This window comes from Indicator indicator, chromosome 2 (genome assembly GCF_027791375.1).
Source record: "Indicator indicator isolate 239-I01 chromosome 2, UM_Iind_1.1, whole genome shotgun sequence".
Taxonomy (NCBI): domain Eukaryota; kingdom Metazoa; phylum Chordata; class Aves; order Piciformes; family Indicatoridae; genus Indicator; species Indicator indicator.
The window spans coordinates 3,462,706-3,482,181 of NC_072011.1; the positions used below are offsets into that span (position 1 = coordinate 3,462,706).

General features: G+C 45.5%; 1 protein-coding gene across 1 annotated transcript in view; it reads right to left on the bottom strand.

Annotated features, from left to right (window-relative positions):
• Positions 1-18,772, bottom strand: part of HMGN3 (high mobility group nucleosomal binding domain 3) — a 31,874-nt gene extending 13,102 nt beyond the window's left edge. Inside the window, exon 1 of the mRNA XM_054395577.1 lies at positions 18,678-18,772. Within this exon, the coding sequence (XP_054251552.1) occupies positions 18,678-18,692 (15 nt within the window). The 5' untranslated portion in view covers positions 18,693-18,772. The remainder of the gene's footprint in view (positions 1-18,677) is intronic.
• Between the last annotated feature and the right edge of the window lie 704 nt (positions 18,773-19,476).

The window sequence follows — 19,476 nt, forward strand, 5'->3', positions numbered from 1 at the left end:
GAGATGAGCCAAACAAGTGCAGCATTACTGAAATGAGTTATTTCTTTACCTCATTTACTCCTTTTGTGCCTCAGGCTCACTCAGCTGGAAGCTTTGACAGTATCTCTCCCTCATTTCATCTCCTCCATCAGAATAGCAAATCTCAGTAAGATAACCAAGACATTGAAGGGAAAGCTAGGGAGAAACATGTTTCCTCACAAGAATAGGGCATCAACCTGACCATTCTAATGTTGGTCTTCCAGAGGTATTAGAGAAACCTTAAACCTCAGGAGCAGGTAGGAAGGGGAACTAAAAAAAAAAAACCAACAACTAAAAACTAGATATAAAACCAAATAATAATAAGCTTCTGCCTTTTGTTTACAACTCAAGATGCAATTTGAAGACATTTTGCAAATGACTGTGTTTCCACCTAGGAGCAAGTAATTCATGGCAAACCAGGGAGAAGCAGCAGTTAGAAAGCTGCCAGAGCAGCCTCTGTTTCAAAAAGGCAGCAGCAAAGGCAAATTGGATCCTGTAAAGGAGCAGGATTTGCCTTTCCACCTGAATCCTAACCCAAAATTTCCCCCCAGACTTTGACACAGAATGCCTCCAAGTTACACAGTTGTGGTTTGGAGCAGAGAGAGAAAAAAAAAAATTGGCTAGTCTGCAGCAGCTGACCACTGCCTTCTCCTGGCATTGGGCTCTAATGTACTTGGAGAGACACTCTGCAACCCCTTGACCAGAGAATAAAAAGTGGCTTTGTTACTATGCACTCTCCTGACAGAAAGGCAGCATGCCACAAAAGCAGCTGGCTTAAAAAAACAGGAAGAAAAAGCTGAGGACTGATCATCTAAGTAGCTAGAACACAGCAGGAAGCTAAGCAGCGCCGTGCAGCGTAGAGCAACTCAGAATAGCAACTGCCAGGCATCCAAAATGGAGCCTGCCTGCTCCCCACGCTGCTGCAGCCTCACCGCCCGCCCCCAGGGCTGCTGGCCTGAAAACAGTTCCCTTTGGGGTATGAAGAGTTGCTATAGCTCCCATGTGTGATGCTGGGAGCACGGAAAGCCATGAGGAAAACACAACTAAGCAGTTTCATGCTCGCTGTCAGTAGCAAAGTCTGGTTTCCCACAGTCTCCTCCTTCAGCTCATGATTCAGCTGTGGGTGTAGCTCTTCTATAGTCCAGGAATTCCTAATGTGCTTCTCCTAGAAGAATGTTCTCAAGTTTAACAAACTTGCACTGCACCCTTTCCCTGGGAGGCAACTCAAATAGCATCCTTCCTGTCCTGGGCACCTATTCATATGGAAGTTCCCTCAGATTCTATTGTCTCTTTTTTTTTTTTTTTTTTTTTCATTTTTACCTCCTAGCAGCCAAGAGGCTCAAGATTTAGAGAGCTAGGGACTGAAGGATGGCACGATTCATCTCCATCAGAGACCAGCCTAAAACACTCACCATAAACCAACTGAGGCTGACTGGCACTCCACAACCTGGCTGGTTTACCCTGCTTCACTTTTAGGAACCGCAAAGTTTTTAGACAGGGCTAAATCATCACAAGATGGCACTGTCACATGCCAATAGCCTTGCAGTAATTGCCCAGGAGCAAACTCTCATCCTGCAGTACTGCAGTTATTTACTCCACAGTCATTTACTCCTTTCTAAATCTTTACCATTAAAGACAGACAAGTCTCCTGTGTTTCTGACAGAGAGGGCAGCCAAATTGTAGATCACAGGCTCACTGGATGTTAGGAATTAGAAGTGACCTCTGGAGATCATCGAGTCCAACCCCCCTGCCAGGGCAGGACCATAGAATCCAGCACAGGTCACACAGGAACACATCCAGATGGGTCTTGAAAGTCTCCAGAGAAGGAAACTCCATAACCTCCCTGGGGTCTTCACCCTCACCGTGAAGAAGTTCCTCTTCACGCTGAGGTGGAACCTCCTGTGCTGTAGTTCATATCCACTGCCCCTTGTCCTACCACAGGGGAGAAGAGCCTGCACCTCCCTCTTGACACCCAGCCCTCAAATGCCAACGTGATTGCTTGACAACAGATCTACAAAACTGCTCATGAAGCTAACCACAGGGGTAGAAAAAATCTTATTACAATACTCTTAACGCAACCACAACCACTGTATACTGCTATGATCTATTACACAACACACTTCAATTAAGCCAGCTAATTAGCCCAGCATTCCCTCTCAACTTAGAAAGCCCAACAGCAATTCTGAAGGCCACGTAACTTTCTCCATGTGGAGGGACAGGCACAGTAATCACCTCAAGAGGTGTGAACAAGCAGCAAAGGGTTCTGACATGTTCTCATTTCCATTCCAGACCTGCTCCCTCCTCCTCTCTGCCATCGCTACAAGTCCAGGTGTCTAGAGGCTGCATTCATCCTCCCAGGGCCTTGGCTCCCCAGCATGCTGGCAGAGCTGTGTGGGAGGCTGTATAATGAAGGTGGTAATTGATCCAGCTGAGAAACAGCCTGCTGCTTAAACTGATTTATAAATACTAGAAATATACAAATTATAAATATGCAGTCTTCCTCACTCCACCAGAATGGTTTTACTGCACAGCTGCAGAAACAAGTGAGCCAGGAGTGGCACAGGACAAGCCTGGGTCTCTTGAAGCTGACAGACACACCAGGAAAATAGGTATGTCAGATATGGCTACAAGTATTTGTTAGAAGAGACACAGAAACTTATTTTCCCCTCTGAGTCCTGCTTAGACGTTCCAGTGAGTCCCAGTTGATATAGATCTTCACATTAGTTTTTGCAGTACTTTCTCCTCTTCCTGAAGACCAAAGAGATTTGTACACAAATGGATTTGAGCCAAGCATAGTTTCCCAAAGAACTTGGCATGCCACACACACTGCCTGTCTGCACTAGTATCTGGAAGTCACAGGACTTTTCTGTAGATAACACCAAAACCTTACAGTCCTCAACTCTAACCCCTCTACAGGAACCCTTTCTCCAAAACCTTAAAGGCCTCAGAGCTCCTTATGGGACTCAGAGCAACCTGCTCTAGTGTGAGGTGTCCCTGCCCAGGGCATGGGGCTTGGAACTGGATGATCCTTGAGGGCCCTTCCAAACCTGACAATTCTATGATCTTAAAGTCCTTTTCTCTAACTCCTCTACAGGAACCCTTTAAGTCCCCATCTCTTAATTCCTCTATGGGAATTCTTTCTGCAAAACCTTAAAGTTCCTGTCTCTAACTCCTCTACAGGAACCCTTTAAGGCCTCATCTCTTAATTCCTCTATGGGAATCCTTTCCCCCAAACCTTCAAGTCCCTGTCTCTAACTCCTCTACAGGAACCCTTTCCTCCTGCAGGAGCTCTGGTTTCAAAGCAACCATGGGCATGTTCTCCCATGCAGCACAATGTCCTGGCTCCCCATATCTCTCGTGGCACTCCAGCCACATTAAGATGCTCCCCAGATACTGTGCCTCACATGGTAAACTTGTCAGCAGCAGGACTGTCCACGCTGCAAGTTTTGTGCAGCAAAAATCAAAAACCAGCACAAGCACTGAATCACTTGACAAGGGCAGTACTCCAGCCTCAGGACATCCTCAGCTGTACTCCATCATATGCCCAGCCCATACTGTACTCAGAAAGCAGCCCCTTTAGGCCTGGATGGATGCCTACAAGAGACAAGACAGACAGAATAAAATAAAAAAAAGGACAGTGCTTTATTCATTTTTTCCCCCAATCACAGAGGTACACAGAAGGAAAGAAGCTGACTGGCTGACTGAATATGCCTTTGACATCTAAACTAACAGCAAGTTCTAGGCTTATATTGTATCACACCTCAATTAACACTACACACTGGCAATAAGATTTTAAAGTAAGCTGTTGCTAAGCTTTGTAAAATTTCTCAGAGCTGCCTAACTTTTATACCACAGGTTTCATCTGGAAGATGGCATGCAAGATTCCATATGCCTATCACCAATCAACTTTTTTATTTCCTTTTTCTCACAACATTTTTTAAGAAGCAAGAAAATTATTCAGAGAGGACTGGAAAAAGAAAAGGAATACTAGTAGATGATAGGGAAGAAGAAGATGATGATGATGATTATTGTCAGCATTATTTTTATCATTACTATCATTAGATATAAATATATACTAAAATATATTATGTATAAATACTTACAAATTTTATATATATATAGATATAGATATATATATATAGATATAGTATTCAGACTAGAAAGGAGAAGGTTCCAAGGAGACCTTCTTGTGGCTTTCCAGTATCTTAAAGGGACCTACAAGAAAGCTGGGGAGGGACTTTTTAGGGTGTCAGGTAGTGATAGGACTAGGGGGGATGGAACAAAACTAGAAGTGGGGAGATTCAGATTGGATGTTACGAAGAAATTCTTCACCATGAGGGTGGTGAGACACTGAACAGGTTGCCCAGGGAGGTGGTGGAAGCCTCATCCCTGGAGGCTTTTGCAGCCAGGCTGGATGTGGCTGTGAGCAACCTGCTGGAGTGTGAGGTGTCCCTGGCCATGGCAGGGGGTTGGAACTGGATGATCCTTGAGGTCCTTTCCAGCCCTGACAATTCTTTGATGATATAGACATATATATAAAAACCGCAACAATTCTTATTCTTTTTTTTCCCTTTTTTTCTTCTTCTTTTTTTTTTAATTATTGAGCTTGTTTGTATATAGAGCTGTTGCATTTTACCAGGTGTAAAGTATATATATGATCCAATGTTTCCAGACACCAGGACAACACCATAAAAAGCTTTGATTTTTCCAAACAAATCTCTGCAATATAAAGCAGGTTGAGAGAACAGTTACACAAAGTAATGAAGTTATTGATGTTTGTTTGAGAAACCCAAAAGGTACACATTTGAACTTGCAGATTATAAAACATGAAGAATGAGAATACAAGTATGTGAGAAGGAGCAGTCAGTACAGAAGGCTGCTTATAAAATTAAATAGCTCCTTCGTTCTCTGAAGGATCTTATTACTAACCAAAACTCAACACCTTGGCTCTGATGGGACAGAAATCTGTCTTTTCATACCCATGTGAAAAGCAATACAAAAAGGAGTTGCCAATTTCATCTGACCACGTTAAGAAGTCAGGCAGAAAGTCCCAGCACTGGAGCAGTTCTCTGCAGCATTAGCTCCTCTCTTTGCAGGCTGCTTTGTCCAGCCACATAGAATCCTGGAATCAGAGAATGGTCTGGGTTGGAAGGGACCTCTGAAGGTCATTTAGTCCAACCCCATGCAGATACTCTGCCTGCATAGGGTTTGCCTGTAGATACTTCCCTGGGTCGCTGTCTTCGCTGCAATTTCCATGTTGTAATGCTTTGCTCCTTCCTCCAACTACCTTCCCAACAGCCAAAATACCGTAACAGCTTGCAACAAAAGCTCAGTACAAGAAAATACATAGACTCACAGAATGGTCCAGGCCAGAAGGGACCTCCAAAGGTCATCCAGTCCGACCTCCCCACAGTCAGCAGGGACATCCCCAACCAGACAGGCTGCTCAGGGCCTCCTTGAGCCTCATCTTGAATATCTCCAGGGATGGGGCCACAACCACCTCTCTGGGCAACCTGTTCCAGTGTTCCACTACCCTCATAGTGAAGAACTTTTTCCTAACCTCCAATCTAAATCTGCTCTTCTCCAGCTTAAAGCCATTCCCCCTCATTCTGTCACTGCAGGTCTTTGTAAACATAGCAAGGACATGGCAACTCCTGAGCCTTTTTCAGGGTTTACTGCAGTATTTTCCTAAAATTTCTTCTCCTATCATTTCCTTTGGAGTAGAAATCTGCATTAGACCAAATTTAATTCCATGAATTGTTTCCCCATACATGCTAGATCTTCTAATTATTGATCTTCAGAGCAGCTCTGATTGCCGTGTCACTTTGTAGATGTAATTAAAAAGCTCTTTGTTTTCTTGGTTTAGATTAATGAAGACTACATGTTGACTCATTTAACACCAACTAACTCCTGCCACACCACATTCTAACCACTCTTTAGCTCCTCCAGCATCTTAGCATTAACCTTTGCTTATAGCCAGTTCTTTGCTGTGCTTTCAGTAGATGTGACAGTGCTCACTGTCAACACAGTCATAAATGCTTTAAGAAATCAGACAGTTCTTCCTACTGCAACTCTTCATTTCTTCTTTCTGTCAAGAGCCTGATCCTGGGCAGGGAATAATAAAAATAAATAAACAAATGCTACTAATTTAACAAACAATTAATTCTCCCAAAATCATGAGTGAAGTACAGAATAAATCTGGTTAGTGTCTGGACTTTTAAAATACTTATCTGAAGTTATTTTTGTCTTGCTTTCTTCCAAAAAAAGTTTGAGGCTTCTGTGTTTGCTTTGATATACTAAATATATAGAACATATATTCCTTGCTTAAAAGAACCCAAAGAATAAATATTTAAACATTTTTTAAATTAAGTATATAATATTTTAATCTTTTCTGTTGAGAACTATGAAATATTAAGTTTTTAGACTTTTAAACCTGTCTAATCTTGCATCTAGTAAGAGCAGAATTGTCAATTTTTAGAAGAAAATGTCAAGATCATAAAATTCTGGAAAATGGTATTTAAAGTTTAAATATTAAGAAGACCATTAACACCCCCTGGTATTACCATGCAGTTATAGGGAAAATAACTAAGGAAAACATTTCCTGATCAAAGTCACCATTGTTGTTCAGACATTCAAGTCAAACAGAAAGACTGGTTGAAATGCATTGTATTTTTTTCAAAGACTATGTAAGAAAGTAAGAATACAAACAGCCTACTTTGTTTATAAGTCACTAGGAACACAAAAAAATGCATTTTATTATGTTCATTAATTCTTAACGTGTAACTCCTGTGAGCTTTATGCTCTTCCAGACAAGCCAGGAGAAATAGAAAGCACGTCAGGTCTGGGGTATTGCTAGATAGCCAAACCCAGACAGAATAAATGCTTTTCCAAAAGAGGAAATTCCTTCATTGTAGACTAAGACCACTGAAAAGAGGTCAAAGACAGACCAACACAATTTAAAATGCCTTTATATTTGATGGGGCATTTTAAAAGCTTCACAACTGGTTTGGTTTTTATTTCTCCTTCCAAGTTCGTCTTCCCTGAAGTCAGGCTTTTTTGACTATGACATAGTCTACCTATATCAGAGCGAAGAAGAGCAGTTTCTAGAGGCTGAGATTTAAAAAGAACCACATTGTAATTTAAAATTAGACAGACAGTTCCTCTTTCAGACACTGAGGTAAATCAGCTGCATTTTGAAAAATACAGATCAGCCATGGGAGCAGTGAGCACAGAGCATTCAAAATTGTTCCGTTTCCCCTGAACACCAAACAGCTGAATTCAGCTAGGTAGTAAATACATTTTTGTCTCAGTGTTTGCTTAACCATTTTACTGCCACCATGGAATAAAAAAAGGCAGATTCAAATAATATGATGGATGAAATCCAACCAGTAATAATATTATTTCTCTGACCTTTCAAAGCTGATGCCAAGTGAGATGAATCTGATTGACTCATGCAGGTCTACATAGAAAGCCAGAGGGTTTTTTAAAACCTTAAGGATTAAGTTCTGAAATCTGTATCTAAACAGAATTGATCAGATCTGCAAAGCAAAACTAGCATTTGAAAGAAAAATACATTTGAAAGAAAACGATAAATAGTTATTTCATCTACTCAGAGATTAAATTTAGACAACTAGTTTCAATAACAAGTTTCCCTGAAAATAGCCATTTTACAAAGAAAAGTACTCCAAATAACTGGCAAGAAGGGTGTATAATTCCTCCCCTTCCAGAGGATTTCACTGTGGAAAACCCCCCCAAAAAATGTAGAACAGGACCTTTTTTGTTGTTCCAATAAACTGGCACCACAGAACATCCAACCTTCACTCCAACAATAGGAAGTTGATGCATTAAGAGGTAGGTACCAAAGGCACAACACCTCAGATACATTGTGGTAGCAATTCCAGCTGAGGTTAACAGGAGTATTGCTCTGATACAACAGCCAGAACGGAGAGCTTCACAGACAACCTCCATTTATTTATTTGGAGGACCACGAAAATGCTCAGGGGGTTGGATGATGTCTGCTATAGGGACAGGCTGAGGGAGCTGGGAGTGTTCAGCCTGGAGAAGAGAAGGCTCCAAAAAGACTTAACAGCATCCTGCTAATACCCGAAGGAGGCTACAGGAAGGATGGAGAGAGACTGTTTGCAAAGGCCTGAGATGACAGAACAAGGGGCAGTGGCTTCAAACGAGAGAAGGGCAGATTTAGATTGGATATCAGAAAGAAGTTCTTTACTATGAGGGTGGTGGAACACTGGAACAGGTTGCCCAGGGAAGTGGTTGAGGCTCCTTCCCTGGAGATATTCAAGGTGAGGCTCGATGAGGCCCTGGGCAACCTGATCTAGTTGGGGATGTCCCTGCTGACTGCAGGGAGGTTGGACTGGATGACCTTTGGAGGTCCCTTCTGGCCTGGACCATTCTATGATTCTAAGATTTATGCAGTTTCAAGATAAGGAAAAAGTAAAATATCTGCAAGAGAGTACAGGTGTGATAAGGAGGGAAGGATGAAGCCGAGATAAAGGATGCTGTCCTGCTACAAATAGAGCACTGACATCTCTCCTCAATTCTACTTGAGAGGAGCAAAACATTGCAGAGGTGAAAATGTTGTTAGACACTTGATTTCCAACTATGGATGAGCTCTCTGCTACTACTTAGGTGGCATTAGGACAAAGGAGAAAGCTAGGTGGGCAGAGCACCTACCAGTCTCAACAAAGCTGGTGTTGATGGGAACACATGCAATTTTTTTTTCTGCAGTCAGATTCCCATCTTCCTAGGGAATGCTGCAATTTCATATTTGCAGCTTTCACTGTTACCAAGTACACCCACTCTTTACTACAGGAAGACCAGAGCTCCATCTCCTAGTTACAGGAGGAATTAAGTGAAAATTGGTCATTCCTGAAGACACCAAGGGGAAAAAAACCACAACAAAACCCAAGCCCAATGGCTCCTAAGGACACAGTTAGACCACTGAGTTGTTCTGATTATTCTAATGAGTTTAAGAATAGGCCTTATATGGTTATATGGTCCTGCTCTGGCAGGGGGATTGACTCGATCTCCAGAGGTCCCTTCCAAGCCCTAACATCCTGTAATCCCTGTGATCCTTTATGCACTCTAAGTTAGGGGCAATCAAAGAAAAGCTTGCTAAGGCTGCCATCTGATTAATGCCTGGCTGCTAAGATGAGTTCTGCCCTTCCCCACCTCATCATTCTTGCCACTAAGCCAGCTTAACTCTTTGTGCCAAGGTATGGAAAGCTAGATCAGTAGAGAGGTGTGGCCAGAAGCTACCTCAAACAAGTATGATATGCCACAGGTTAATCCAGAGTAAGGAAAGGAACAAGAATCTGAAACTACTTCTTCTGACCTGTACACACCATCTTGGAATATCTGCTGAACTCCAGCCTGAACTGCACGGTCCCACACTGCCAATTCTGCCAACAGCAACATTGGTACAAGAGCATTTTACTTACGTGTGCAGCCAACTGCTCATTCCCAGTCCTACTTCTTTCTAACAGGTTACCTACCAGCCAGCCACTGTGTCACTGTGCAACATCTCTAAATTGGACCAGTAAAATGATCCAGGATAAAAAACCCCACCTATTTCAAAAGTACATTCAAACCTGTTAAGTAAATGAGCATTGAGAGGATCATGGCCTGAAATGCAAGTCTGGCACCTGAAAACACTTCTTTGACTACTGCATCACGGGACAAATTACTCAGTGCAGTTCAAGAACTCAAAATAGATAGTAAAAGTTATCTTAAAACCACAGAATGGTAGTGGTTGGAAGGGACCTCTGATAATCATGGATTCCAGTCCCTGTGTCAAGGCAGGATCACCTAGGGCAGGTCACACAGGAATGCATCCAGGCAGGTCTTGAAAGTCTCCAGAGAAGGAGACTCCACAACCTCTCTGGGCAGCCTGCTCCAGAGCTCCCTCCCCCTCACAGTAAAGAAGTTTCTCCTGATGTTGAGGTGGAACTTCCTATGTTCTGATTTGTGTCCCTTACCCTTCCATCACATTATGATCCTATGAAGTGCTAATTTCCAAGAGAAACTGCTGGATCTGCTTCACTTAACACTCCACACAAAAGACAACATTAAAATCACGCCAAGAAAAATTCAACTTTGTACAATTCTCTGAAACAACAAGGACACACCTTGGAACATATCAGGCCTATAGACAGCTATTGCCTGGGTATAAAACAGCAGAGAATATGAAGTCCTTCCAGTAAGACAGAAGAAAAGCAGCCTTAAACATACCTGATATTTGCACAGAGGAGTTAATATTTTTAAACTTCACAGTACTGATACTCTAGAAAACAAATTATTCCTACCCTCATTGGCATGTTGAACTACTGCATATACAAAAGATTACCTGCTCATGGACAGTTTTGAACTTGCAAGGTGATGATTTGCAAAGCAGAATGTACTACTGGTGACACCTCACCTCATACTGTGTTTTAGTGTGCTCAAGGAGCATTAAGAATGATTTTAAATTGGCAACACAGTGAAAATCTAAGAACTTGAGGTGTTCATTAAGTCCAACTGGTCCAAGAAGAATATTCATACATCAGCAACTGTTAACAATGTACATGGGTCAGAGTTTTTATAGATTTGTATAAAACAAATCAGAAACACTTTAAATCTGTAAATCCTTGGTCAATGAACTTTTAATCTCCGTAACAAGTCACAGCTAAAATTCTGTATTTAGGAATTTTTAAGTATTTTAAAGTGCATCTTTACCATAAAACATGGACAAATATTTGCTGCATGTATTTAATTGCCCTGGAAGCTTTATTTATTCCAGCATTACTCAAGCAGAGTTTTTTCTTCAGTGCCACTCAACACTGAACCATGAACAGCTAAAAAATTGTGATCTTTTCAGCTTAATTTTTCTACGAAAGACATAGACCCTTTGAGTCAGTCTGGTCAACAGATAACTGGAGCCAGCCAGCTAAGCAGTTTTCAATTGCTTTTAACACATTCAGGCTTAAAATTCTCAATAGTTCCAAATTTAATACAAATGGTACAATTTCTAAAATTGCTGAGTGACAAAATACACCCTTTTCTCTTGTTTTAGAAGGCTCTTGCAATCTTTTAAGATGCTCTGGCATCCCTGTTCTGTTTGCCTTGGCTGAATGTTAAGTGCATCTCTACAAAGGAATTATTCCACCTGTACCTGCAAAGGATGTCAAAGGTAGGAGCCCATCTGAGGACTCTGCTAGCATGTTAGGAGTGAGTTGTCAAGTGACACGGATGCAAACAATGTGGTCTTCTGCTGTTGCCTAGCCTGTTTCGGCCAAGGACTGATCTAAAAGGAAAAGTGGAAAGAGAAACCACCTTTTCAGAGTGGAACTTCTGTTCTTAGTCTTCATATAGCAAAGGGATAAAGGAGAAATCAGTCAGCATGGAATATAGGGGGAGTTCAATTAAAAAAGTGGAGAAAGAAGTGAGGAGAGGGCAGCTGCCTGGACATCTGGATCTGCCACTGACCTCCATTCCCATTCTAGCCTCCAGAATATGAAATGCAATACAGGACCTCTTACATTTCTGCATGCCACTGCTTACTGAGTGTGTCCTGTTAGTTATGTTCTAGGACAAACTGAAGAATGGGTTTGCTACAGACCAAAAGCTTCCAACCTCAGGGATGAAACAAGTTACGGCACATCACTGCAGCTTCTTTCCTGACAAGCAGCTTCAAAATGAAGGTAACCTTTGCAGAAAAAAAATACTATGTGACATGGGTGTTGGTATGCTGAACTGACACGGGCAGATACACAGCTGAGATACCAAACCATGGAAAGTGATGTCCCAGTGGAGCTGGACAGCACTTAAGTGGACTTCATACCATGGCATTATGAACACAAACTCACCTGCTACTCTTTGCACAAGATCTGCACCTCATTCCACAGACCAAACAGGAACAGCAAGATCAATCACAGCCACAGCAAACACCTCTCATCTGCAGGACCCTTGGCTTCCTTACTGGTGTTTGATCACATACAGGTTGCTCCAAGAAAATTTTAGAGAACCAGTCACTATTCCAAATTCTCCAGTTTCACACAGAAGCAAGAAGACAAATTTGGAGAAGCGACAGCAACAAATGCACCACTCAAAGAGTGCAGGAGGTCCTTATTAGAGGGAGTATAAAAACATCAGGAGAGACATCCCAAGTTGAGAATCCAAGATGAAGGAGCCATTTCAAAAACTTGTGTTACTTCTGTGCCCCATTTCCCTTATCAGTGGATGAGGAGCAACGTTCCTCTTTGAATGTTCATTACACCTCAGAAAGGCAAACTCAAATGTGCAGAAGGATTTTATGAAGAGAATTTAGTTTGGGTCCAGATAAAACAGCATAAGTAGAATTTAACAGCTCTGGGTTAGTACATGTAAGAACATGCATTTAAACCCAAAGGTTTAATACATTAATTAGACACCTAGCTGGCAAAATAACTGGTAGGGTAAAAGTCTCACAAAAAAACAAACACCAACAATCGAAACCCAAACCAAACCAAACCCCAACAAACAAAAGAAAACACAAACAAACAAAACTCAAAAAAAGAAAACAACAAAAAAAAAAGAAAACCAAACAACAGCCCCCACGTAAACACGTAACTACGGATAGGACAATCCTGGAATATGGCACCTTCTAACTGCCACTGTAAAAGCAGCATTCCAAGCAAAATATTCCAAGATTTTGGGTTTCTACAGTAAATATAACCAACCAGTCTCTCTGACTAAAGAAAATGAGTTTGCATGATAGGATGGGAACCTGCCACAGATGTTCTCTAGTACCTTTTCACAGCATCGACCGTACTGCAGAAGCTACCATTCCTGACTACAAAAAGGCAGCCTACTGAAATGGCTAATTAGATCACAGTATTTTATCTGCTCAGAAACAACTGCAATATTCAAAGATATTATAATAATATTAAAAAAAAGACTTAGAGAGAAAAATTTCTACATCTGAAAAGATGTGCAAAGAAAAACTCCTCACATCTGATTCAATTCCAAGTGTTTTCAAAACAACCTGTTTTGAAGCTTGGTCTAGTTGAGGATGCCCCTGCTTACTGCAGAAGGGGGTTGGATTAGATGACTTTCAGAGGTCCCTTCCATCCCAGACCATTCTGATTCTATGTCTCTCACAAGAGAGTAGGATTACAGGGTGTTAGGGGGTTGGAAGGGACCTCAAAAGGTCATGCAGTCCATCTCACCTGCCAGAGACCATAGAATCTAGCACAGGTCATACAGGAACACATCCAAATGGGTCTTGAGGGCCTCCAGAGAAGACTCCACAACCTCTTTGGGCAGCCTGTTCCAGTGCTCTGTGACCCTCACAGTAAAGAAGTTCCTCCTCATGTTGAGGTCGAACCTCTTGTGCTGTAGTTTACATTCGTTGCCTCTTGTCCTATCCCAGGGTGCAACTGAGCAGAGCCTGTCCCCTCCCTCTGGACTCTCAGCCCTCATATATTTATAAACATTTATTAAATCCCCTCTCAGTCTCCTCCTCTCCAGACTAAACAGCCCCAGGGCTCTTAGCCTCTCCTCACAGGGCCATGATCCAGTCCCTCAATCACCCTGGTAGCCCTCTGTTGGTCTCTCTGGAGTAGATCCCTATCCAGGTTGTATTGGACAGAGCCAGATTAAAGAAGTTGAGTCACTTTGGACTGCAACTCCCAGCTAACTAACAGGCTCTCCATCCTATACTGGAAAAATCACCACATCACCTACTAATATCCCTCAGAGATGGTGCACACTGTGCTTAAAAGGGCCAGTCATCCTGATAGCAATCACATCAAAGCTGACCTATGATGCTTATGCACATGGATGTACATGACCATACCAAGATTATTCATGTCATCACAATGCTACAGGCTTGGGGCAGTGTGGCTGGAAAGCTGCTGGCAGAAAGGGAGCTGGGGGTGCTGATGGACAAGCAACTGAATAGGAGCCAGCAGTGTGCCCAGGTGGCCAAGAAAGCCAAAGGCATCCTGGCTGGGATCACCAATGCTGTGTCCAGCAGGAGCAGGGAGGGGATTGTCCCCTGGGACTCAGCTCTGGGGAGGCCACACCTGGAGTGTTGTGTCCAGTTTGGGGCACCTGAATGCAAGAGAGATGTGGAGGTGCTGGAGCCAGGGCAGAGGAGGGCAAGGAAGCTGGGAAGGGCCTGGAGAATAAATCTGATGAAAAGCAACTGAAGGAGTCACGGGTGGCTCGTTTGGAAAAGAGGAGGCTGAGGGCAGACCTCATTGCTGTCTACAACTACCTGAAAGGAGGTTGTGGAGAGGTTGGTGCTGGTCTCTTCTCACAGGTTATTAGTTAGTAGAACAAGAGGGAATGGCCTCAAGCTGTGACTGGGTAGGTTGAGACTGGACATTAGGAAACATTTTTTGATGTTAAGAGTGGTCAGGGATTGGAATGTGCTGCCCAGGGAGGTGGTGGAGTCCCCAAGCCTGGATGTGTTTGAAGGTGCTTTGGCTGTGGTGCTTGGGGCTCTGGTTTAGGGGTGACCCTTGTAGAGTAGGGTTGTGGGTTGGACTTTGTTCTCCTGAGGGTCTTTTTCAACCTGAGTGTTTCTGTGATACTGTGATCACATACAGAAAGCTTCTTCATCCTTTTATGGCTAACATTGAGACATCTTTAATGGGCCTGTTTCAAGGTCAAGAAGTTTTCCAATATGATCCAAGAGCAGGACAAGCAACAAAACAAAACGCTCCAGTCCATTTCAAGGCATTGGTTGCTATCAATACCACAACAAGCACTCTACTTTATCCCACACTGACATGCCATTCTCCTTGGGAAAGGCCACCTTCACACTACAACATGTTATTACAACAGTCAGTGGGTGCAGAAATCTGGCAGGAGCTTGGAGTTCAACCTCTTTTAGGTTTTGCACAGTATTTAACACCATCTCAACACAGGAAGTTTTTCCCTTTCCCCATGAACCTCAAGCAATGAAAAATGATATACAAATACCTTAGGCCACAGGCCTCTAGAGAAGAGGAGACAGACTACATAATGAACAAAAAGCCAAGGACTCAGCGATTGACTTCAGTTTACAATGGGATGAAAAAAAAAATTAAAAAGAATCACAGAGTTACTAGGGCTGGAAGGGCCTTCCAGGATCCTTCAAGTTCCAACCCCACAGCCATGGGCAGGGACACCTCACACTACAGCAGGTTGCTCACAGCCACATCCAGCCTGGCTGCAAAAACCTCCAGGGATGAGGCTTCCACCACCTCCCTGGGCAACCTGTGCCAGTGTCTCACCACCCTCAGGGGGAAGAATTTCTTCCTAACATCCAATCTGAATCTACCCATTTCTAGTTTTGCTCCATTCCCCCCAGTCCTATCACTACCTGACACCCTAAAAAGTCCCTCCCCAGCTTTCTTGTAGCCTCCTTCAGATACTGGAAGGGCACAATGAGGTTTCCTCAGAGCCTTCTCTTCTCCAGACTGAACAGCCCCAACTCTCTCAGTCTGTCTCCACAGGAGAGGTGTTCCAGCCCTCTGATCTGCAGATCCTGGAGGTGTTCAGAAAAGCAAGGAAAAAGGAGCAGCCAGTTTAGATAACTAAGGGGTATATAATAATAGGTACAGGTGGATTTATGTCCTTTTGCTAATATTATTTACTTACCCATGTAAATGTGACTGCTGATGTTTATTTCTTTATAAAACTTTCAGTGCTAGCAGCCTTTTAATAAGGCAGAAATTTTACCAGAAGAACTATTAGCTGCACATGACAGTTTTGTCTCCATGTGGTAGCTGACTGGTGTGACTATTCAGCCAGTGCTGTATCACTAACTTCTCACTCTGTGGACGTTATTCTGGAATAAAACTGACTGTTGTAGAGTAAGTGTGGCAATTTCACTCTTCTCGAAAAGTAAAGCTATTATTAATCATACACTTTTCCTGGAAACAGTGATTCCCAAACCCCATACTTCATAGATAATTTTTAAATGTACATGTTTACCCATACAATGTTAATGAAATTAACATTCATCTGCATTGCTGCTCTGATTCTTATTACTTTAGGGGTTTTTAACAACTTTCTAGAAAGAAGGCATGGACTCATGAAGTTCAACAAGACCAACCGCAGCATCCTGCATCTGGGTCAGACCAGTCCCAGGCAGTGATACAGGCTGGGCAGTGACTGGCTTGAGAGCAGCCCTGAAGAAAAGGACTTGGGGGTGCTGGTGGATGAGAAGGTCAAAAGAAGCCAGCAGTGAGCACTGGCAGCCCAGAAAGCCAACCAGAGCCTGAGCTACATCAAGAGAAGCGTGGCCAGCAGGTGAAGGGAGGTAATTCTCCCTCTCTGCTCTGTTCTGGTGAGACCCCACCTGGAGTACTGTGTCAAGTTCTGGAGCCAGAAAGATACAGACATGCTGGAACTCGTCTAGAGAAGGGCCATGAGGATGATCAGAGGGCTGGAGCTCCTCTCCTACAAGGACACACTGAGAGAGTTAGGCTTGTTCAGTTTGGAGAGGAGAAGGCTCCAAAGAGGCATTATTGTGGCTTTCCAGTGTCTGAAGGGGCCCTATAGGAAAGCTGGGGAGGAGACTTTTTAGGGTGTTGGGTAGTAATAGGACTAGCAGAAATGGATCCAAGCTAGAGGAGGGGAGATTTGGATTAGATGTTAGGAATAAGTTCTTCACCATAAAGGTGGTGAGACACTGGAACAGGTTGCCCAGGGAGGTGGGGGAAGCCTCACCCCTGGAGGTTTTTAAGGCCAGGCTAGATTTGGCCCTGGGCAACCTGATGTAGTGTGAGGTGTCCCTGCCCATGGCAGTGGGTTTGGAACTAGAGGATCCTTGAGGTCCCTTCCAACTCTAACAATTCTGTGATTATGTGACTTCCTAGTCAAATGTTGTTTCTCTTCATAAACATTTCATAGCAGACCACAAAAACGTACAAGATTGTTTTTGTTTCCCTCTTAGAACGGACGGTCTGAAAGATCTGTAAGTGTAAGCAGAGAAAAGGTCTAAGGAAAGAGGGTTTGCATGGTTTCAAAAGTTGTGCAGAGTTGTACGGGCACAGGCTGTCAACATTTTCCCAATGACAAGCTACAGCACTGGAAGAGCAGAACCACTCCAGGCCTACGTGAGGGTGCTAATTGCAAGAAGAAAACCTATCCAACATTCGTTAATTTCAAGCCTATTCATCCAAATAAAAGCAATCAACCCCATGGTTGTATCCATTTTCAGGCACGGAATCAGGTTCTTAACTATGAATTAAATAATTCAGTAGCACACTTGACAATTTGTCGTTTTGCTACCTCCCATACGGAATAAATAAAGGACATGAACTGAACGCTGAGCTACCTGGAAGTCATCATCTACCTGTAACTTTATTAAAAGAAGACTTGAACCCTGTCCTGACAGGGTGGTATTAGGAGGTCAGAGGTGACGGTTTGGGAAATCTCCCCCAAAAACAAATTGCTTTGCTTGGTTGACCTAGTTAAAATTAAAGGACTGCAGCTATCTTTTTTTTGCCACAGCATGTATTAGCGTCAGGTCTCTTACTACGCTCCATCTCAGCAGCAGAAGGCAGGCAGTAACTTCTCGCCGAGGATCTCTGTCAGGGCCTCCCTCGGTCACCCATCCCCGGTGGCCGAGCGGGCACCTCCCCGCTGCGCCCCGCACCTGGTAGGGTATGGGGCCGCCTGCTTCTGCCAGCATCGCAAGCGCTCCCCGAGCAGCGAAGGCTCCGGCTTCAAGCGGCAAAGTGAAGGATCAAAACAAACCAAACACAACACCGAGTCCGGCCGCTGAAGGGCTGCCTAAGTTTCTCTCCCTTCGGGAACACATTCTCATAACCGGTCCACTCCGGCGGCTCCCTCCCGAGGAGGCTGCCCGCACGGAGATTAAAAAAAAAAATTAGATCGCGGCGGGTCTGGCCGCGGCCCCTCAGCCCCACCACGGCCTCCTCGGCCCAGCGGGGGGGCGGCGGGGGCCGCGCTGGTTCCCTCCCTCAGGAGGCGCCTCCCGCCCCGGCGACCGCCCCCGCCCCCGGGGGCCCTGCCCGGATGGGAGCCGGAGTTGGTACATACGGGTCTGCCGCGGGAGGCGAGGAGAAGGGTGTAGTTTGTTTTAAACATGGCTTGCCTATCCCCTCCTCCTTCTACCTCGGAGCCATCACCCGGGCACGGCTGGAGGTGGCGGCGGCGGCGCCGGGAGATCCGGCCGCCCTGGGTGGGGGCTGCCTCTTACCCGCCGCTCCTCTCTCCTCCCCGCCGCGGTGGCGGCGGCGCCGCCGGAGTTTGCAAGCAGGAAACTCCTCCCGCCGGGGACCAGGGACGAAGCTGCAGCTGCTGCAGCGCTTCTCCCCGGTGGCGGCGGAGGGAGGAGGAGAAGGAAGCGGGGGATCGGGACCAGAGTTATGATAGCGACTTCAGCCCCCGGGGACGGGGGTGACATGGCCCCGCGAGGCGCTGGGAAAGTAAACAGGGGGCGGCGGCGCGGGGAGGGGTTGAGGGGGCTTGCAACAGGCAGCAAAATACCGGGGCTGGGGAGCAATCCGCCAGCTCCGGAACGCAGTGGTGGCGAAGGAGCAGCGGGTGCTCCCGCCCCTAACGCATATTTCCCCGCACCGGTCGCCGCTCGGCCCTTCACAGCCCCTACCCCGGGGGAGGCGCGGAGGCAGGACCGACAGCACGCCCGGGCGCCTTACCTTTCTCTTCGGCATAATGTCCCTGCTCCGGGCCACGAAAGTAAGACGACGAAAGAAGCTCCGGCAGACGCGCGGATCCGCCCGGTGGTAGCGGCGGCGACACCGGCGTCGCTGGTGCCCGCAGCTGTGCCCGCGCCCGGTGCCCGCCGCCCCCGGCGCCCCGGCAGCCCCCACCGCCAGCGCCCGCCTCGCCGACGGGGCGGGCAGAGCGGGGCAGCTCCGGCTGCTGATTGGCTCCCCAATTGCGTGGCGCCCCCCTCTCCGGCGGGCGCAGGCTAATCACGGGCAGCCCGCGGAGGGTCAGAGGCCGGGCGCGCGGGGCGAGGCGAGCGCGCGCGGGGAGCTTTAGGGCCGGCGGCGGCCCCGGGGCCCTGTGGGGGAGCGGGGGCAGGGCCGAAGCCGAGCGGCCCCCGGAGAGAGGCTGCCTGCGGCCTGGCAGCCGCATGCCAGGTAGCGCGTCCCGCACCCGCCGAGCTGCTGCCTTAACGCCTGCGAAGGTGAGCCGGAGGTCCGGGCTCAGCGGGCAAGTTGCGTGCGGCGAGCAGCATCCGTTCAAAACACCTCTCCGGTACTCGTTATACAGACGAATTACTCCAACCTAATTAAATTAAATTACTCCAACCCTTCGTTTTCTCCTCCCGCTAGTTCCGGTTTTTCCTTCTACAGTGAAATCCGCAGCGGTCTTTCCCCCACCGCGACCGTTCACCCTTCCCAGGCCCGGAGGCGTATTTTGCCGTTTAAATCTAAATTTGCCCTTCAAACGTAAGGAAACGGTTTTATCACGTCTGCTTTACAGAGA